Below are 18,143 nucleotides of genomic sequence, written 5' to 3' on the forward strand. Positions count from 1 at the left end.
AATTGTGGGAAGAAAAGCATGCCAAGATATTAATAAAGTGTGCTTATGAAGCTAGACCAGTAGACTCGTGAACCCCCTCCCCCCCCCCTCCCCAACTATACCTGCTTCAGTTCAAATACTGCCTACGTAGTCAACCTAGTAAACCACAAATATTAAAATTTTAATTGTATAGATAGGATAATATTAGAAAGAAAGAAAAAAAAAGAAAGAAAGAAAGAAAAAGTAAAAAGGAGAGACTGAGCTTGTCCTTGACCGTCACATTGGGTCATTTCCGCTTTGGGCATGACTCAAACACCCGTAACCCCACCCACTGACGTCACGTAACTCTCGTCCAATCGCAGACGGCGTTAGGCCCATGTGTGTATTGTTTAAACTGCTCAAATGCGACTGGCTTTTCCAGAGCGACCAAAACTTCCACCAAGTCGAGCGATGGCGGCCGTCGTGTCTGTGAGCGCAAACGCCAAAGAAGCAAGCTCAGACACAGCGCTCGGCTTCGTCTCCCGTCCGCTCCACGAAAACTACAACGTCGCTGCACCCGCCGACTGCGAAAAGTGGAGACCCGGAGAGCGCCGGCATCCCGAGTTCGAAGCCGGCGAAGAGGTCCCAACAGCGGGACGCGAGGGTCAGCGGAGGGCCGACGAAGATTGGACATCACTGAGCCCCCAAGAGATTCAAAGCCGCTTGGAGAAAACTCGCCGGGAGTTTTACAACCGCAGGAAGATTATCATCAAAAATCTGCCGTCTGACATCACCAATCAAGTAGGCATGAATACTTTGACTGACTAACTAACTGACTGACTGAGTGAGTGACAGGAGTCGTTTGGCTAGTGTTAACATAGCCGTGCCATGCTACTCTTGTTAGCCCCCTGGCCATTAAACACAACAGTAGTTTATTAACGACAATTAGCGCCATCAATGCGCATATTGAATCGCTCTCTTGAAAATAGCCGTACCTTACAGTACGAACGAAGTTATTAGTTGTTAATTGTACAACGAATGTGTTTGTGTTTAACTTAAGTCAACTCCAGCCGTTCAGTTAACTGTCAAGTGTGGTCCGAGTTGTCAGTCAGGCCTCGCGAACGTCCGCGTCGGTCCGAGGATTTATGTAAGTTAATTGGACGACTGTCCCAGTCACCATTGTGCATTGATCACACTTTACACACCTAATTATTCCCTTTACGTTGGCCCAAAGTCAAATCTAACCACATCAACTCGTCTGATAAACTCATGATGTCATCTGCCCCCCCCTCGTTTTGGAACGTGCCTGACTCGTGCGGAGCAGTGGGGCCTGCGGGCGATACCATTGTTCAAGTAAAAGGGGGATGTTTAGTAGTTGGTGGGGTTTCGAGATGCGAGTTTCGTTCTAACAAAAGGTGGAAGGCGTGTGGACAAAACGCTTCAGAAAGTGCTCGACAGCATCGCCATTCGTTTGTGAATGGACAAACGCAGCGTAGAACAATTTTCTCCTCCCAACAAAGAGTCAGTCATTAGCCTCTGCAGACCCCATCCCCCTTCCCAGTACCCCACAGGTGCACTTTCCTTGTCTCCCATCAGAATGTATATATTTATGGATGTGTGATTATTTGCATTAGAATAATTTTTGTATTTTTTTTTTATAGGTAAATGTATGAATTATTTTTTGCACTTTCTATTCCAGGAGGTTCATGAGCTGCTGGGGAACTATGACCTGAAGTACTGCTTTGTAGACAAATACAAGGGCACAGGTTGGTAATATGTGGTTTAAAATAATGATACATAAAAAATAAAGCATAATATGAACGTTTTTGACTGATAACACACAATGTCAGCTGAGAAAGGATTACTTTTTTTCCTCGCATTTCAGTTTTTTTGAGATTTTTTGTTGTAACTTTGACCTATAATAGCTTACGCAATACTGTATAACTTTTACCATGTCATTATCTGTAGCTATGACGTTTAAATAAAAAAAAATCCACCTGTTGCTAAACAACCCTTAATTCATAAATAGGTCTAAGTATAATGCATGTCATTGTTATATTAGAAAACCTAAGGTGCTAGACAGAAAAACAAGGGAAGATTTTCTACTACTACTACAACAACAACAAAATCTACAGGGTGTCTAAAGTGTGGTTGTGGGTACATGGTAAAAAACAACAACATAATTCTTAAATCAAAACAGTTTTGTTCAATCCTATGTTTATTAAAAAAAAAAAAAATCACCATGATTTCCATCATTCTCAACGCATAATATGATGCGCTTTGTAAAATTCAGGTTAACTCGATGGAATAGTCAAAGGTTAGTTAAATTGTTCTGCAATTTTGCGATAAGACCTTGTCGTTCACTTAAGAGTACCAAAACAATTCATTCTTCTTTAGACAGAGCCATCGTCATTAAATAAGAGTGAAAATCTCCAATGTACCCAGACTTTGTGGACACCCTGTAGAGAATCTCATTTTCCTCTCTGACCTAAAAAATAAGATGTGTTGATCAGTGTAGTTATTCTATGTTCTCATATTCGCTCTCTAACAAATTCACATAAAAAAAAGATTACTTAAGTAAATGACGTATACTGCTGTCAACAGAGCTCTTCTCGTGAATAAGGTTCAATTTGCGCTATTTAAGTAAAGTATTTCGGGCAAGAGGCCCCCGTTTGAATTTTGCCACATACAAGCTTATGGGTAGATACTGTATTTTTAACTGAACCTTGTCAGCAAATCGGAGAAGGGGTTCCTCCAGAAGCAGCTGAAAAGTACCAAATCAGAAATAGTTTTTTTTTGGGGTAGGGGAAAACATTGGATTATATTTTAAGGGCATATTACCCAGCCCATGTTAAATATTAACTCGGTTGCTATACTACTGTATACTAACATTTTATCGCTCCCCTTGCCCGCAGCTTTTGTGACGCTGCTCAACGGTGAGCAGGCACAAAGTGCTATCAAGGAGTTTCACCAGCATGCACTTCGCGATCGGGAAATCTCCGTGCAGCTGCAGCCCACTGACGCCCTGCTGTGCATCGCCAACCTGCCGCGCTCCTTCACCCAGCAGCAGTTCGAGGAGCTGGTGCGCCCCTTCGGCAACCTGGAGCGCTGCTTCCTGGTGTACCGAGCGTCCAGCGGCCACTCCAAGGGCTACGGCTTTGTGGAGTACATGAAGAAGGACTCTGCGGCCCGTGCCAAGTCGGAGCTGCTCGGGAAGCAGCTGGGCTCGCGCATGCTCTACGTGCACTGGACCGAGGTGGGCTCGCTCACGTACCCGCTGCTGCACTCAAAGTGTCTCTGTGTGGACCGCCTGCCTCAGAGTCTTCTGACCGCCCAAGACCTGCGCAATGCGCTGGCTGATGCCCACCCACCAGTCTTCTGTCAGGTCAGACACTCCACCGATGTTCCTTTTAATTTGCCAACGCGTCTGAGCATTCACACAAACTCCCTGAGCATTCCTTGCACCACGGTGAGCAACGTCAGGGCTTATACATGGTGGCCAAACCAGTATCACACTTGTCCAAAACCTGACATTATAACAAATTACACAAATGTAGGTATGTTACAAAAAAATAAAAAATAAAAAACACCTAAATAACAAAATGGAGGAGATCATTAAGTGGAGATTTGTGCCGTAAAAAAAAAAAAAGATCCCCAATTTGTAAGAATCAGTTAAGGATTAAGTATTTGATGCCACTCTTGAAAGTATGTGTATCGTGAATTGGTCCAGTTTGATATAAATCAATGTAAGAAAATGTGAATTTGGTAATAATCATGTTTTTCATGTTATGGCTTCAATAGTATATACCAATACCAAATATATGAAGAGTTACATGAGTGATGCTTTTCATCAACGATGAGTATAAAAATGGTTGAAAAGGTAAACATTTAATGTTGAATGATGTTATTACTAGTAATTACCGTAAAAGTGCTGAGTGCTTGTTCGATAGTAATCATCAAATCTTTACATAGCTGGGTAACTATGAGAATTTTTTTCAAATTCACATATTTCAATGATGCTTAACATTAAGATTAAAAAATATTTGGTGGTAAATATTAGTAGGCTAACTTACGCTGTCAGATCATTTTTAGCAGATTTAAAAAGCAGGACAAAATGCCCTATAAGAAGTACATAACTCACATTTTGACCAAAATTAGCAAAAAGAGAAGGGGCGGGGGTTGTTGTGGGAGCTTTGACTACTGTCAGTTTGCCTTGTGCATCCAAATGACTTGCTGGCCCTGCACTGAGCCAGCCAAAGTGTGCTAATTCGCACGCAGTTCGGAGTTGCAAGAACTCTTCCAATAAACTTTAAATATCCGGTTAATGAGCGTTAGGAGCGTAGTGAGTTTGTGTAGGCTATACTGCACTTGTCACCATGGTAACAAGCAAGTCACAAATCAATGGTAGTCATAATAACAGAGCCCAAGCCCTCCGCAGGGGTAATGTTATATTATTAAGGTACATGAACATTAATATCACTGTAAAGAAGCTGCATATAGGACCCGAAACTAGGTCAAATTAACCTAGACAGAGAGCATGGTCCATGTGACAATAGGTTACATGATATGGTGCGAATTTCTTTCTGAAATGCTCCCATACTTTTACCATTCTTACCGCTTCGTCAACTACATATGCCAAATCAACTTCAATTTATTGACGCATTTTAGCTCTGTTTTATTTTTTATTTTTATTGCACTGTGAACATTTGCTGTACGGCAAGAGGGTGAGAGCAGTGCACAATTGCACACGTTAGCAGCTTAGGGAACATTGCTTGCCACACTGTTGCAACATTTAGAACATTTGGATCCCCCTTTGCCACTTCATGGTGACTCATTTTCTGCCCACATGTTTTGTACTGTATTTGGACAGTGATAGGTATCTATAAATATTCACGTGTGTGATGTCGTGTACTTTGTTCTCCACAATTGTTTTCTCCCAATTCTTTGGCTACAATCCAGATTTCCTATTCTTGAAAGTTACTAGGAGTTTATAAATGCTAATATAGGGATCCCCTTAAAACTACAGGTCAACATTTCAGTTTTGCTTGACTTTATATTTCATATTTGTGCTGGTCGGGAAGGCAAAAGTTATAAGTTCTTTCTGCCACTGTCCAGTATTTCTAGGCTACCATGGAAGTGAAACATTCCAGTAATGTGTTCCATCCACATTGCATTGTTGTTCATTTGTGCCCGCTCTTTAGGGGTAATGGCGCCACCTGCCTTTTTGGTATGCACTTTATAGCCGAATGTATTTTCATGAGGACAGACAAAAAAACAGTGTGTATTTGACCTGATGGTAGAGGATGTTTTTGTTTCTTTCCTTTTTTCTTTTTTTTTTGCTGGGGAGATAAATTGGTCATCTCCATTCACCTTTAGCCCAGATTGCAAGTGGCCACCCGGAGCATTGCTGGTTTCCATGGTGATGACCGCCTGACTCCCCTAGGTGCTGTCATCCAGCAGACGTTTCTGGAATCATAGCATGTGTCTCTTTACGGCACATGTATGGCCGCTCATTTTCTGGTGCCTTTTAGTTTTCATTCTGCAAATTGCAGCCAAAATGCTTCCATTCAGGGTCATAGTAGTTTTTATGTGGTTTATTTTTGTTTTCACAATTGTAAGCTCCTGAGGCACTCGCATATGCATACGCTGAACTCTTGTTAAGGTAGGCTGTGTTTCATTGTGCTTGTAACAAAGGCAAGACTTGCTTACTCCACTTTTCTTTTTTTATGACAAGCTCATGTTCAAGGGGTAGTGGTTGCTTGTAGATTTGTTTTGAAATGCCCCCCCCCCCCCCAGTTGGCTCAGGGACAAGATGGAAGTTTCCGGCGCTTCGCGGTGCTGGAGTTTGCCACGACTGAGATGGCTGAGGAGGCTCAGCAACTGTCAGATGGCCGTTTGCTGGGCGGCACGCACATCAGGGCGTCCTTCTGTGCCCCTGGCCCACCTGGCCGGAGCATGCTTGCCGCTTTGATTGCAGCCCAGACCATGGTAAGTGCAACAAACCCACTTTGTAATACAGTCAAGTATAGTCTCTATAGCTGTGCATGAGGAAATGTATTATGGATTGTTTATTCAATAACTGAGCAACAGTTGTAAATGAACCAACAGCTTCCCTAGCTTGGTATCACAAACAAAACCTCTTTGTAATGGATTTGTCAGTGCAAATAGGGATTTTAAAACCAATGTAAAATAAAAATAAAATGCTGTCACTGAGAATATGACAAAATAGTCATGAAACCTTTTAGCTAATGTGGCTAAACGGTATAAAAATATCCTAGCCATATTAGAGTGAATGAATGGCCTGCAATTTTTCCAGACCTGAATCCTTTTGAAAATCTGTGGCATCAGCTGAGTTGCCATGACGTCGTCGTCAAGCTGTATTTGATGCCCAATGGCGCATGACGAGTTATTGAGACGTTGACATTTTTTTGTTGTGGAGTACGCACCATTGTTGTTGACTTTTTTTTTTTTTTTTTTTTTTTTTTTCAAATAATGATTGCAGCTGTTACTTTTTACCTTTTATGTCATTGATAATGTAACTGACTGAATCCGTGGTCATTTGATAGAGGAGTTTTCCAAGTTTGATTGATTTGATTCCAAGTCACTGTCCGCATCAACGATTGTCGGATTACTGTATGCAATTTGCATACGGACACTTATGCCTGGTATAGCGATGTTCCCCCAGTGCAATTCTGACAGACAACTCTGCCGCGCCAATGTGGCAATTGTGCGAAATATTTACCTCCTCCTTTCACGTCGTAATTGGCGAGTCTCTGTGGATCAGGACCATTGCCACAGATACCCGATCCAATTTATTTTCCAATATCTAGGCCGATAATCCAACCAAGTATCGGATTGGGGCATCCCAAATGTCATCAAAGGGTTTAGTTGTTTGATGTGTCCCGACTCCTCACTGTCTAATGATCCAACCCTCAGTCTGTGAATAGGGGCAAGGGTCTCCTCCCGGACCCCACCGCCATGCAGATCCTGTCGGGCCTCAACAACCCGGCCGCCCTCCAAATGCTCCTCAACCCGCTGTCACAGGGCCACAAACAAGGTGACGAGAACGTCCTCCCACCCTGTTGTTTTTCTACCGCCAAGCTTGACATCCTGCCGCACAGGTCTCCTCGGGGCGGTACCCGCCATGCCGCTGCTCACCAACCCGGCCCTACCCGCTATGCTGCTCCAGTTGCTACTACAAAATCAGGCGAAAGCCCAGCAGGTGCCAACCACTTTTTTATTTATTTAATAAAAATGTTTCCCTATCCTCCTCTCAACCCTTAAGCATTCAGACAGCTTTGATTCATTCTTACGACGCACTCATCCCTTCGTCTCCTTCCCACTTTGCCATCAGCAAGTCTTTCTGGGAAATCCTCTTCTTTGGGCTCAGGTGCTGTACAGTCATGAAGGCCCTCTAGTGCCCTGTGTGAGTGCTAATGGTGTTTGTCCCTGACCGTGTGAAGTGCTTTCTTCCTGTTTACGCCCAAAAACACCTTCATGTAACAAACTAGGACATGCACTCACCTGCTGCTTCATTAGATATGCAGGCTCCGCCTCATGAGATCAAAACAAGAGCTGTAGCAAATAAGTCTGCCGTTTGAAAGATGATAATGCTCAATTTACATTTACATTTAAAAACGCCATCAATAAATTGCAACTGGATAGAGCTGAATGATTATGGACAATCTAATTGCGTTTTATTTCCCCCCTCAAAATTGCAATTGACCTTTCGCAAACCACACCCCCAAACGGCCAAGGTCCATCAAGTTCGTCTCCGCTCAAATCCATTGTAAACCGGTTCTCAAAACTTTTGGCGGCTTCATTAAAACCAAACAAAGTTCCCACAAGCAAACTAGTGAAGCGATGTGCCCAGAGATTGTGTAAATTGGACATGAGGAATCCACAAAGTAGAGCGACGTCTTCAATGGATTACGCACTGTGGACGGCTCTCTCCCAGCTAAATGTCTCCAAGATAAATAAGCATTCCTACGTTTGCGCCAAGGTAAGAACCTGTAAAGTAGCTATAATGCCAGCTTTGACCTGTGTTGTCAAATTCACTTAAGCTCTCGAGTTAATATCATCCACAAAACTGGACATCAAAGTTCGGCCATTCATCACCAAAATCGGCGAATGGCGCCTTGCCTCATAAAAATACATAGACCAAGAAAGACCATCTTTAGCCCAATCGACGGACATAAACCGGCATCAGTCTGTGCTCAGTCACTGTATTTTTACAAATCTTTGAGTCATACATAACTTGCTAAGTTGATCTTGATCATAGTCATTAATGTTAGCAGGGTAACTTTACGTCCTACTAATTAGTTTACGCGTGGTCTCATACTGGGAGCTCTCTGACGTTTCATCGATTTGCACAAAGTGACCATAGCATCGTAACAGGCACTTTGAACTTATTTTGTTTTCACCTTTCACGGAGCATTTTGTTACCTCAAAATAAACCATTCTGTCTCAAAGAAAACAACACATAATCAGTTTACAGGTATGTTTATTAAGAATGGGAATAATTTTTGCATGATTACAATAAAAAAAAAAGTTGTGGTTTACCTCAAACTTATCTTGAGACTTGTATGCTTTAGCCTGGATAGTTGTGAAGTCCGCTTTTCTGCATATTTTGATATGATTAATATTTCCTTTCACTGCATACTGAAAACCCTTTTGCCTCAATCTGGAAGATATCGCTCTTTTATTGCTCCAATAACTAGTGCTGGGGTTTCTAGGGCTGATATTGATTCCCAAAACCATGAATCTATTATTTTAATATCACATTTTCCCATAAATTCATAAGAAAATATAATTTTAAATGATATTTATTTATTTTTACTGTTTTCTTGAAATTTACTGTTCACATTAATTGAAATCATTTAGAAAATACCTGACTTATTGCACTTAAACAATTCTGAATCTTTTTGATTTATATTAACAATTATTGAATTATGAAAATATTTTCATCTCGTCCTTGCTGATGCTAATCAGGGTTTTTTCCTGGCTCAAATTGAGGCAGAGGTGGTATCACCCTGACTATGATGGATGACTACCGATACCAGGTATCGTATTGGTGTCAATACCAGTCTTATTTGAAGGTATCCGACAATAATCGCGGCGGTGACAGATACCATTATGGGCCGCCCTCTTTCAGCCATTTTACGACCAGGAACTAGAAATGAGAAATTTTATGAATGCAAAGTTGACATTTTTTAACTACAATCATGTGCCGGGGTAATCACAAGTAAAAAAAATGGACGGTATGTGCTGCTTTGAAGACCCTCTTTTTCTTTTATCGCTCAGTTCTTTAGACCCCAATATTAGATTTGGCACAGGCATCTTTTGTTGAATTGCAGTTAGAATTCTTTAACAAACAAAATATACAAGTTTCCTCCTGTAAACATAATTAAACATTTCATTTATACATGTATTTAAGGCAAACTGTAAAATGTCTGATATCCTTTTGTTTATGTTTAACAAATTTAAAACACCATAAATCATGCTGTTTCTACTAAGTACTGTCTCAAATCTTCTCCAATTTTGATACTGTAAATGTTTACGATCGTATGCCGAGAACGTTTCTTGAGAAGAGCAATATGGCGGCCTCGCAACTTCAAAAGTCTTGGCCTATCGGCTATCCAGTCATTCGGTGGTACATAATGTCCATAGGGGAAATGTGTGGGTGTGCCTCCGCACAGAGAAGGGATCATACTCAAAATACAATAATAGCAAACGTAACAATAATATAAACCGCTACACTATGCAGTTTCGAAAGACTATACAACAAAGAAATGTTTGAATTCAAACCCAAAATAAAATAAATGTCCTTCATATTTAAGAAGAATTGATGTTCCATAATGAATCAGTATCGGATTGAAGTGAATCAAATCGAATCGGGGGGGGGGGGGAAATCAAAATCTAATTGAATTGAACTCTTGTGAATCAAAATCTAATCGATTTGAGGAAATTAGAATCGATACACACCCAGTTCTGCTCTACCAAAAACACTCACTCACATGCTCTGGTACGTTCATTTACATTGTAAGTGTCCAGAAGGATGTCTGACTTGGAAGCGTCAACGGGACTTTTGCGAAAGGTCAATTGCCATTTCATTTGCATTTTTTTTTCTTCAAGGCCCCATTATTATAGGCTACAATGATAAAGGCAAATGAAGCATTAATATGAGAGACAGTGTATCGACTACAATTACAGGTATAAAATGTATGTACTAAATACGTGCAATAATTCTGCGTAAACATAAGTATATAGCTACTATAAATCAGTAAGACACAAACTAAAATGTAGATTACAACAATAATGCAAACAAATCTGGCTTTGCCACTTCCTACATATCACAAAGTTTCAGGCGTGACAACTCTATGGCGTCTCATCCATTAATTAAAGAGTAACATATTTAAGTCTGTCTTTGGTTTCATTAATGAATCATACAGCTGAATTTCTCATCTTAATATTTCACCGCTTGACAACTTAAGCATGCTACCATTTTCAAATCATTTGACCTGAGGATGCATCTACCTGGTTTTTGTTTTTTACAGGCATGTCTGATACCAACAATATTGGATGATTGCAGTTGTCGAAGGTGCATCAACTTGAAAAAATTTCCATCCGCAACCAGCCCTCAACACACAATCAGACAGCCATAGTGGCTCACACTTTCACACACTTTGCTCCAACATGCGTACGACGTCCGCAGAAAAAACGCAAAATAGACACGGTAATAAAAAAAAAGTATTGTCAAGTGAAAAGGATAAAGCATGTTAGATACTTGCCTCAATGTCTTGTGAAATAGAAACCGCACTTTTGTGAACCCTCCCCGTCCCCAAACCCTCGTAGCCGTTGCAATTAGAGAATCTCATTTTGTCAAATTGTGATTATATTGCAAATGCAATTAATAATTTTCAGCCCTATTCAAAACTCTGCTGCCGGCATTCTGACAAGATGGAGTGGCGTATGACTGAAGTCTCTATTGACCCGGAAGAGGGGACGCCGAGATCATAGACGTCACTCAGGTTTGCTACAAATGTAAAAGCCGAAAGTGCGTTTGATGGCGAGTAAAAAATAAATAAATCACTTCTCCAGTCCTATTTAGTCATATCTCGCACATCACTTGACTTTTATAACTCCGGCTGTCATTGCGCTCTACATCTTCTCCGGGACACACTTTGCTCCGCATTGACAAAACTCTCCCGGTGTCACAGCTCGCTGACGCAAACGTGCTGCCGTGAATGTGCAACCACCAAACAGTGATGTTCTCCTCCATTGAATGTCACGGCTAAAAACGGTCCTCAACGGGGCCTGCATGATGTACAATAACCATGAAATGGCAAAAATAATAATAATAATAATAATAAATAAAATAAAATTTGTGGAGCTTTAGTATCAAGCTTCCGACTCAAATTTGCTATACATAGTATTATTAGTAGAGCTTTTTACATTTCTACAACCGCAAAAACAAATTCAATCTTTGTCTGTGCCAATCTAAAAGAGCATTGGCTTTGTAAAGGCTTTATTTTGTAGATTTGGCACTTTAGCTGGCATACCTTAAGTTAGTAGGTGAGTGAGTGTATTTACATGTCATCTTGGTGTTTTTGGTGATTCTTGCGTTTATACATTATCAGTATAAATTGCTACAAGCCAAAAAAAAAAAAGTAGTGAGTATGTAATGTTTCTGTGTGTTTGTGGTGTGTGAGTTGAGTGCTTTCGCATCGCTGGCCTGCTTGTGACCTTCCAATGCAACTCAGCCTCTGCTTTTTCGCTCCTATGCCCAGCAGGCAGGACTACTGGCGGAGAATCCTCTGGCTCCGCTGCCTGTCCAGCAGGGAATCCATCTGCTCGGAGATCTGCCCCAAGGTCTGACACAGCCCAATGTCACCCCTTGATCTAATTTTAAAAATGAAAATGTCTTCATTTTATGTATTGCATAATGTAACAAACAGGTGGGGTAGTCTCAGGTCTGGACCCGCTGCCCCCGTTGAATCCGGCGCCTTTGAGCAGAGCGATGGCAAGGGACCAGGAGTCTCCCAGCTTCCCGCAGACTCCCTCTCCCACTCTGCAGGGTGTGTCTGTGCCGCTGCTGGGCGGCATGATGGGGCCAGACGGCCTCGTGGCGCAAGCGGTGAGGCCTATCGCATCGCACCCCATGATACATCATGCCTCATTTGGCTTTTAATCTTCCATAATTCCCTCTATATAGACTCAAAACCACATGACGTGCATTTGAAATGGTCGACATTAAAAATAGAAAATGAGCGTGTGGTTTTTGATGAACCGATAAATATGTTGTCGACATTAGATCCATCTGTTTGGTTTTTAGGTCAGCTAAGAATCCAATGCTTTAATGAAGCCCCACAAGTTGTAGTAGGCCATAAAGATCAGGCACAAAATCTACAATCATTTGTATTGAACAATACCAACTAAAAGATAATATATATTTTTGATCCAGGAATGTTAGTCTCGTTAACATTACTTGGGATCCCCCCCAGGTCTCCATTTTAGGAGACTCGACCAAAAGTGTGACTCCTCCCCAGAGTTCCTTTGTCTCCGTCAACAATACATTTCCCTCAGGTGAGTATCCCCAGTCTGTCCCTGTGCTGGGTTCAGAGTCTAATATCTCACGGCTGGCTTTCTCCACATTGACTCATCTCCTCCAGGAGCCAACTGCAGACCTCACCCGTACAGGAAGAGACCCATGCTAAGTAATGTTTCCAACCAGCACCTCAGCATGCACCCTTGCTACAACCTGCGCTACCAGGACTCTTACAGTGATGAATATTCTCCTCTCCACCAGGTAAGCAAGCACAGTTTTTGTTTTCAGTCGAAACGATGTAATGTTGCCTTGTGGATTACTTCCTTTCTGGGAAATTCTATGGCCACCACTACATTTGATTAAAAGGGGAACTACAGTATTTGGTCAAATGCATTGCAGGGTTTCCCCCAGTGTTTTATTCGCCAGGCTTTCAGGAAGTACCCTGCTAACTTGGTAACTTGGCTTTGTTGGCGGCCCGCTCTCAAATGTTTTAACAGTGCTACAACAACGAAAAAAATCTTTGCCTAAAGACCTTTGCATCTTTTTAGTAAGTCATGTGCCACACTTGTTAAACACAATACTGTGCACAGAAGGTTTATCCTCAATCTCTCTGTGGATGAATGAAGTATTTTACCCCATTTGAGCAAATAGGATATATAATCTCACTGTGAATCCAGTTGTACAAACTGGTGTTCTTATCTCTAGCTTTTGACATCCTCCATGTTCGCTAATTATTGAGTGGTTGTATAAAATATCTGAGTTGTTCAACATGATGTTTGTGGTCAGGATCAGCTGCAGCAGTTGTACGAGGAGCAGGAGAATCACCATATGGGTGACTTGACTGGCTTCGGGCAGCAGGTAGCTGCACACTTTAATTATCTGAATGAGATGAAATGGATGGTGCCTTGGCAGCAGTGTGACACGCCCCCCACCCCCTTCGGTTTTCTACAGCTCTCTTGTCCATCAGACTTGAGTCAGCGCCACTTCACTTTGCCGCCCAGCCCGCCCCCAACCTCGTATTTCAGCTCGGACGCCTCCGCTAATGGCTGCCTGCCTCCCAGTCAGCTCAACAGGGTGAGTCCGAAGCTGATGTCACTTTATGTTTTTGTTTTAAGCCTTCTCTTTAAATGCAGCGCTATCGATTTTTACTTGTCAGTGTGTGCGCGCTCTGTAGCAAAGAAAAAGGCCATGTTCAATCACCATTGCAGATGTTTGTGTACTAAAGTGCCCACACTCAAAGTAGCTTGGTTTGTCCTCAGGCTGTGGGGATGCCTCCTGTGAGCAACACCTCTGGCTACCCTCCAGGATTTGTCAACACAATAAAGGTGATTCTGTTTTAAATAATAATAATAATAATAGAGCACAGACTTTTGCAACACATAAAAAAAAAAAGTATGATTGAATAGTGTGTGCGTTGGAAATGAGGACACCCAACCACTAGGGATTGCAATCAAGTGTGCTTCAAGCAGCTTTGTAAATGGGAAGGGTTGCACCAGGAAGATAATTTAGTGTAAGCAGATGTGTGCAGAGTAATTTGATATAAAAAGAAATAAAACTCACAAAAAATAACTAGAAATATATGTACTGTGAAAATAAAATACCAGTCGATCTACGTTCCTACCCTCACCTATGGTCACGAGCTGTGGGTTGTGACCGAAAGAACAAGATCCCAGATACAAGCGGCCAAAATGAGTTTCCTCCGCAGGGTATCCGGGCTCTCCCTTAGAGATAGGGTGAGAAGTTTGGTCATCTGGGAAGGACTCAGTGTTGAGCCGCTACTTCTCCGTGTTGAGGTGAACTAGTTGAGGTGGCTCGGACATCTGGTTCGGATGCCTCCCCGGTGAGGTGTTCCAGGCATGTCCCACCGGCGGGAGGCCCCGGGGACAACCCAGGACACGCTGGCGGGACTGGTTGTGTCCAAATTCACGGGTCCTCTGAGGGCCAAATTTGTCGGCTGCATGACGTCACTCCTGGCGCGACTCCATCGCAAGCACGGATTTACACATGAATGGACTGTCGGTCAATGCACTACCGACAAGCAGCATTGACAGTCCATTCATGTGTACAAACCCAATTCCCCAAAAGTTGGGACACTATACAAATTGTGAATAAAAACTGAATGCAATTATGTGGAAGTGCCAAATTACAATATTTTGTTCAGAATAGAACATAGATGACAGGTCAAAAGTTTAAACTGAGAAAATGTATCATTTTAAGGGGAACATATGTTGATTGTAAATGTCATGGTGCCAACAAATCTCAAAAAAGTTGGGACAGGTAGCAATAAGACGCTAAGTCAATTGAACTTGTAAAAAAACAGCTGGAAGACCAGTTAGCACTAATGAGGTCCATTGGCAACTTGATTGGAGTATAAAAAGAGCTTCTCGGAGTGGCAGTGTCTCTCAGAAGCCAAGATGGGGAGAGAATCACCAATTCCTCCAATGTTGCGCAGAAAGATAGTGGAGGAATATCAGAAAGGTGTTTACCAGCAAAAAATTGCAAAGAAAGTTGAAGTATTCATCATCTACAGTGCATAACATCATCCAAAGATTCAGAGAATCTGGAACACTCTCTGTGTGTAAGGGTCAAGGCCGAAATATACTGGATGCCCTTAAACGTGACTGCACCGCAAACAGGAATGTGCACTGTAAGGGAAATCACAGAAAGGGCTCCGCAATACTTCCAGAAAACATTGTGGGTGAACACAAGCCGCCGTTGCCAGATGAAACGCCACAGTACAAAGAAGAAGCAGACCAAGAAGCGCAGGCGTTTCTCTGGGCAAAGTGGAAACCTGTTTTGTGGTCAGATGAATCACGATTGGAAGTTCTTTGTGGAAAACTGGGGTGCTATATCATACTGACTCAAGAGGACAAGCTAAGTTGTTATCAGCACTCCGTTTATAAGCCTGCATCTGTGATGGTATAGGCTTGCATGAGTGTGTGTGGCATGGGCAGCTGCCACATCTGGAAAGGAATCGTCAATGCAGAAAGGTAAATTGAGATTGGAGAACAACATATGCTCCCATCAAGGCATCATCACTTTCAGAGAAGATCTTGCATTTCTCAACACGATAATGCCCAGACCACATGCAGCATCATGGCTGCGGAGGAAAAGGATCCGGCTATTAAAAATGGCCAGCCTGCAGTCCACTTCTTTCACTTCGAGAGCACATTTGGCAGACTATTGTAAGAAGAAGAGGGGATGCCTCACAGTAGTGAAAATGGCCTTGTCCCAACTTTTTTTAGATTTGTTGACACCATGGAATTTAAAATCAACATAGTTTCCCCTTAAAATTATACATTTTCTCCGTTTAAACTTTTGACATAAATGAATAAAATATAAAAATTTGACACTTCCACATAAATTGCATTCAGTTTTTATTCACGTGTCCTGACTTTTTGGGGAATTGGGTTTGTAAGTCCTGTCGAGTCGCGCCGGGAGTGACATCACCCAGCCTTGTGAATTTGGACACAGGCTGTGTCTCTCGGCTGGCCTTAGAGCTGAATGAAGTGGTTGGGGAATGGGAAGTCTGGGTTTCCCTTCTCATGCTGCAGCCGCCGCGACCCCAGATAAGCGGTAAATATTGGATGGATGGATGTGTTTATTAGTACAAATGTGAATTTTTATTTTATTAATAAAAATAAATTTTTAAACTATTTTTGGAAAAAAAGAATCTGAACTCGGTGATTCTCAATGTAGTACAAGCACAGTACCGAAAGTGGTATGTGTGCTCCCTCTAGTGGTACATGAAACAATTACTGAATTAAAGTTTACTACGTGCGCTTACTGTGACAAACTGTATTTATTTTTATCAAATACAGTTAAGATGCATTTGATCTTTTAGAAGAGTTTTGTTTTCAAATGTTTAACGTACAATTTTAACTAGTTTGAATGAATCCCCTCCTCCCCTCTCTGTATTTAATGGTGTTAATGTGAGCAATTATGCCTACTGTATTTTTATGTTGTCAAGATGGTAGTTCTTGGAGAGCCAAGTATTTTTTTTTTTTTTGGGGTCATTGTACTTGGTGTAAAATGTTTGAGAACCACTTGCTTTAAGATGTTTGAAACTTCTATAAGTAAAATAATAATGAGAATTTGAAAGTTGATTTAATATGACTGTGCCAGACGTGTTTACCTTAAGCAAATATTGCCAATGGTAAAAATTTCCACGATTTAACTTTTTTAAATGGGGTCGCACCAAAGCTTCCTTATAGCCTCTTTAGCATCAACAAAATGGCCACATAGGGTGTTTTTCCACCTTTGCCACTGAAACTAAATCCAAAAGATGTGGGATATTGCTGACACAGCATCCACAATTGGATTATGTAAAGGATGACCCCCCCCTTTTTTTTTTGTTGTTGTTGTTGTTTTTCATGCCGCTCAAAACCTACTTTGGCAATCCCACTTTAGACCCCCATCGGCAGCCACAAGCGTGTCTTCTCCCGCCTCATCCCGTCTCCAGAGCCGAGCCCTGAGGGAGGTTACGTGGGCCAGCACTCCCAGGGCCTGGGCGGCCATTACGCAGACTCCTACCTGAAACGCAAGCGCATCTTCTAAAAGGGAAAATGATAACACAAAATGGCGTCGTGAGAAGCCAGTACGTGATGGGATCTCGTACACGGAATGGCACTCGTTCCAATTGTTTCCTATTGGAATTTTTGGTTGTTTTTTTTCCCTCCCTTCTTTTTGTGTTTGTATATATAATTTTAGTGTGTTGCCATTTTTATTTTATTTTTATTTTTTAAATAGCCCTTTAAATTTCTTCTTAGTTGACTTTGCAAAGTTAAGCTTAATCAAGTCCGAATTTTCCTTTTTTTGTGTGTGGCAAGTAAGCAGATGGTTTGGCCATTATTTTGATTATGTCACTGAAGTGATGTCCCTGTTCAGACAAAGGGATGCCTTCATTGTCAACGTACACCACCCAACTCACATCCCCCACCTGTTTTATGGTGCCCCTCTTCCTCGCTGTCCACCCCACACTGCTGCCTTGACAGAACTGATAAAAAAAAGAAAATCTCCCCAACCTTGTTCTATGTTGTTTTCTTGTCTTTTGATAGGCACTCTTGAGTTGTCTCGTTCCCCACCCCGCCTCCACTAGTTGAGTGCATTTGAAGCGCACGGATCACAATGCTTGTTTTTTGTTTTGAGGCGTTTAAGTCCAGATGTTGTTAAATGGATCTCTGGCAGTCCAAACAATTCACCATGGTGTGTCCCCACCCACCCACCTACCTTCCTTTTTACGTTTTTTTTTTTTTAAACATGTTTTAGTTCAAATGAAGAGTTTGATTATAAAGAACCCATTACCTCCTTGCAAGAAGATGATTGACTATCCTCAGCCTTGACGCCGTTCCTGCCCAGTGTTGGCCGTTACCGCCTTTGTCTTTTATTTGCAGTGTAAATAGTTTGATCCCCTTTCTCTCTCTAACAGAAATGTTTGTGTTCCACAACCAGATTGTCCTCTGGTCCTGTGCTTATGAGTGAATTTGCAGCTTGTTGATAGACCGAGAGACACGGTCCAAAACTCTTGATGGTCAATTACCTCCATTGGCTTGATTGTAACTGCTGTCTCTTCCATGGTCAACTTTGTAATTTGTGTGTGTGTTTGTAAGAGAGAGAAAGTAAATGTTATTTAAACTCA

General features: G+C 41.8%; 1 protein-coding gene across 5 annotated transcripts; it reads left to right on the forward strand.

Moving 5' to 3' along the window:
- The first annotated feature begins 350 nt into the window (after window positions 1-350).
- Window positions 351-18,143, forward strand: raver1 (ribonucleoprotein, PTB-binding 1). Of its 5 annotated transcripts, none has more exons than XM_086071671.1 (15): window positions 351-759; window positions 1,658-1,724; window positions 2,874-3,343; window positions 5,755-5,946; window positions 6,895-7,015; window positions 7,080-7,180; window positions 7,313-7,384; window positions 11,751-11,829; window positions 11,916-12,094; window positions 12,462-12,543; window positions 12,630-12,766; window positions 13,292-13,363; window positions 13,457-13,579; window positions 13,765-13,830; window positions 16,916-18,143. In XM_086071671.1, exons 1-15 carry the CDS (start codon window positions 382-384, stop codon window positions 17,060-17,062), a joined length of 2,286 nt encoding a protein of 761 aa, XP_085927797.1. In that variant the 5' UTR covers window positions 351-381; the 3' UTR covers window positions 17,063-18,143. The 5 variants fall into 5 exon arrangements, with proteins under 5 accessions (XP_085927797.1, XP_085927877.1, XP_085927956.1 ...); XM_086071751.1 differs by having other exon boundaries at window positions 13,298-13,363; XM_086071830.1 differs by having other exon boundaries at window positions 7,313-7,348.

This window comes from Leptonotus elevatus, chromosome 1 (genome assembly GCF_054856555.1).
Source record: "Leptonotus elevatus isolate MCC_2025b chromosome 1, RoL_Lele_1.0, whole genome shotgun sequence".
Classification (NCBI taxonomy): Eukaryota; Metazoa; Chordata; class Actinopteri; order Syngnathiformes; family Syngnathidae; genus Leptonotus; species Leptonotus elevatus.

Bases quoted from the DNA above. Each gene is read 5' to 3' on its own strand.
- raver1 (XM_086071671.1), top strand. From the start codon at position 382: ATGCGACTGGCTTTTCCAGAGCGACCAAAACTTCCACCAAGTCGAGCG. The intron at 3,344-5,754 runs GTCAGACACTCC...CCCCCCCCCCAG, and splicing joins ACCCACCAGTCTTCTGTCAG to TTGGCTCAGGGACAAGATGG. The intron at 11,830-11,915 runs GTCTGACACAGC...TGTAACAAACAG, and splicing joins GCTCGGAGATCTGCCCCAAG to GTGGGGTAGTCTCAGGTCTG.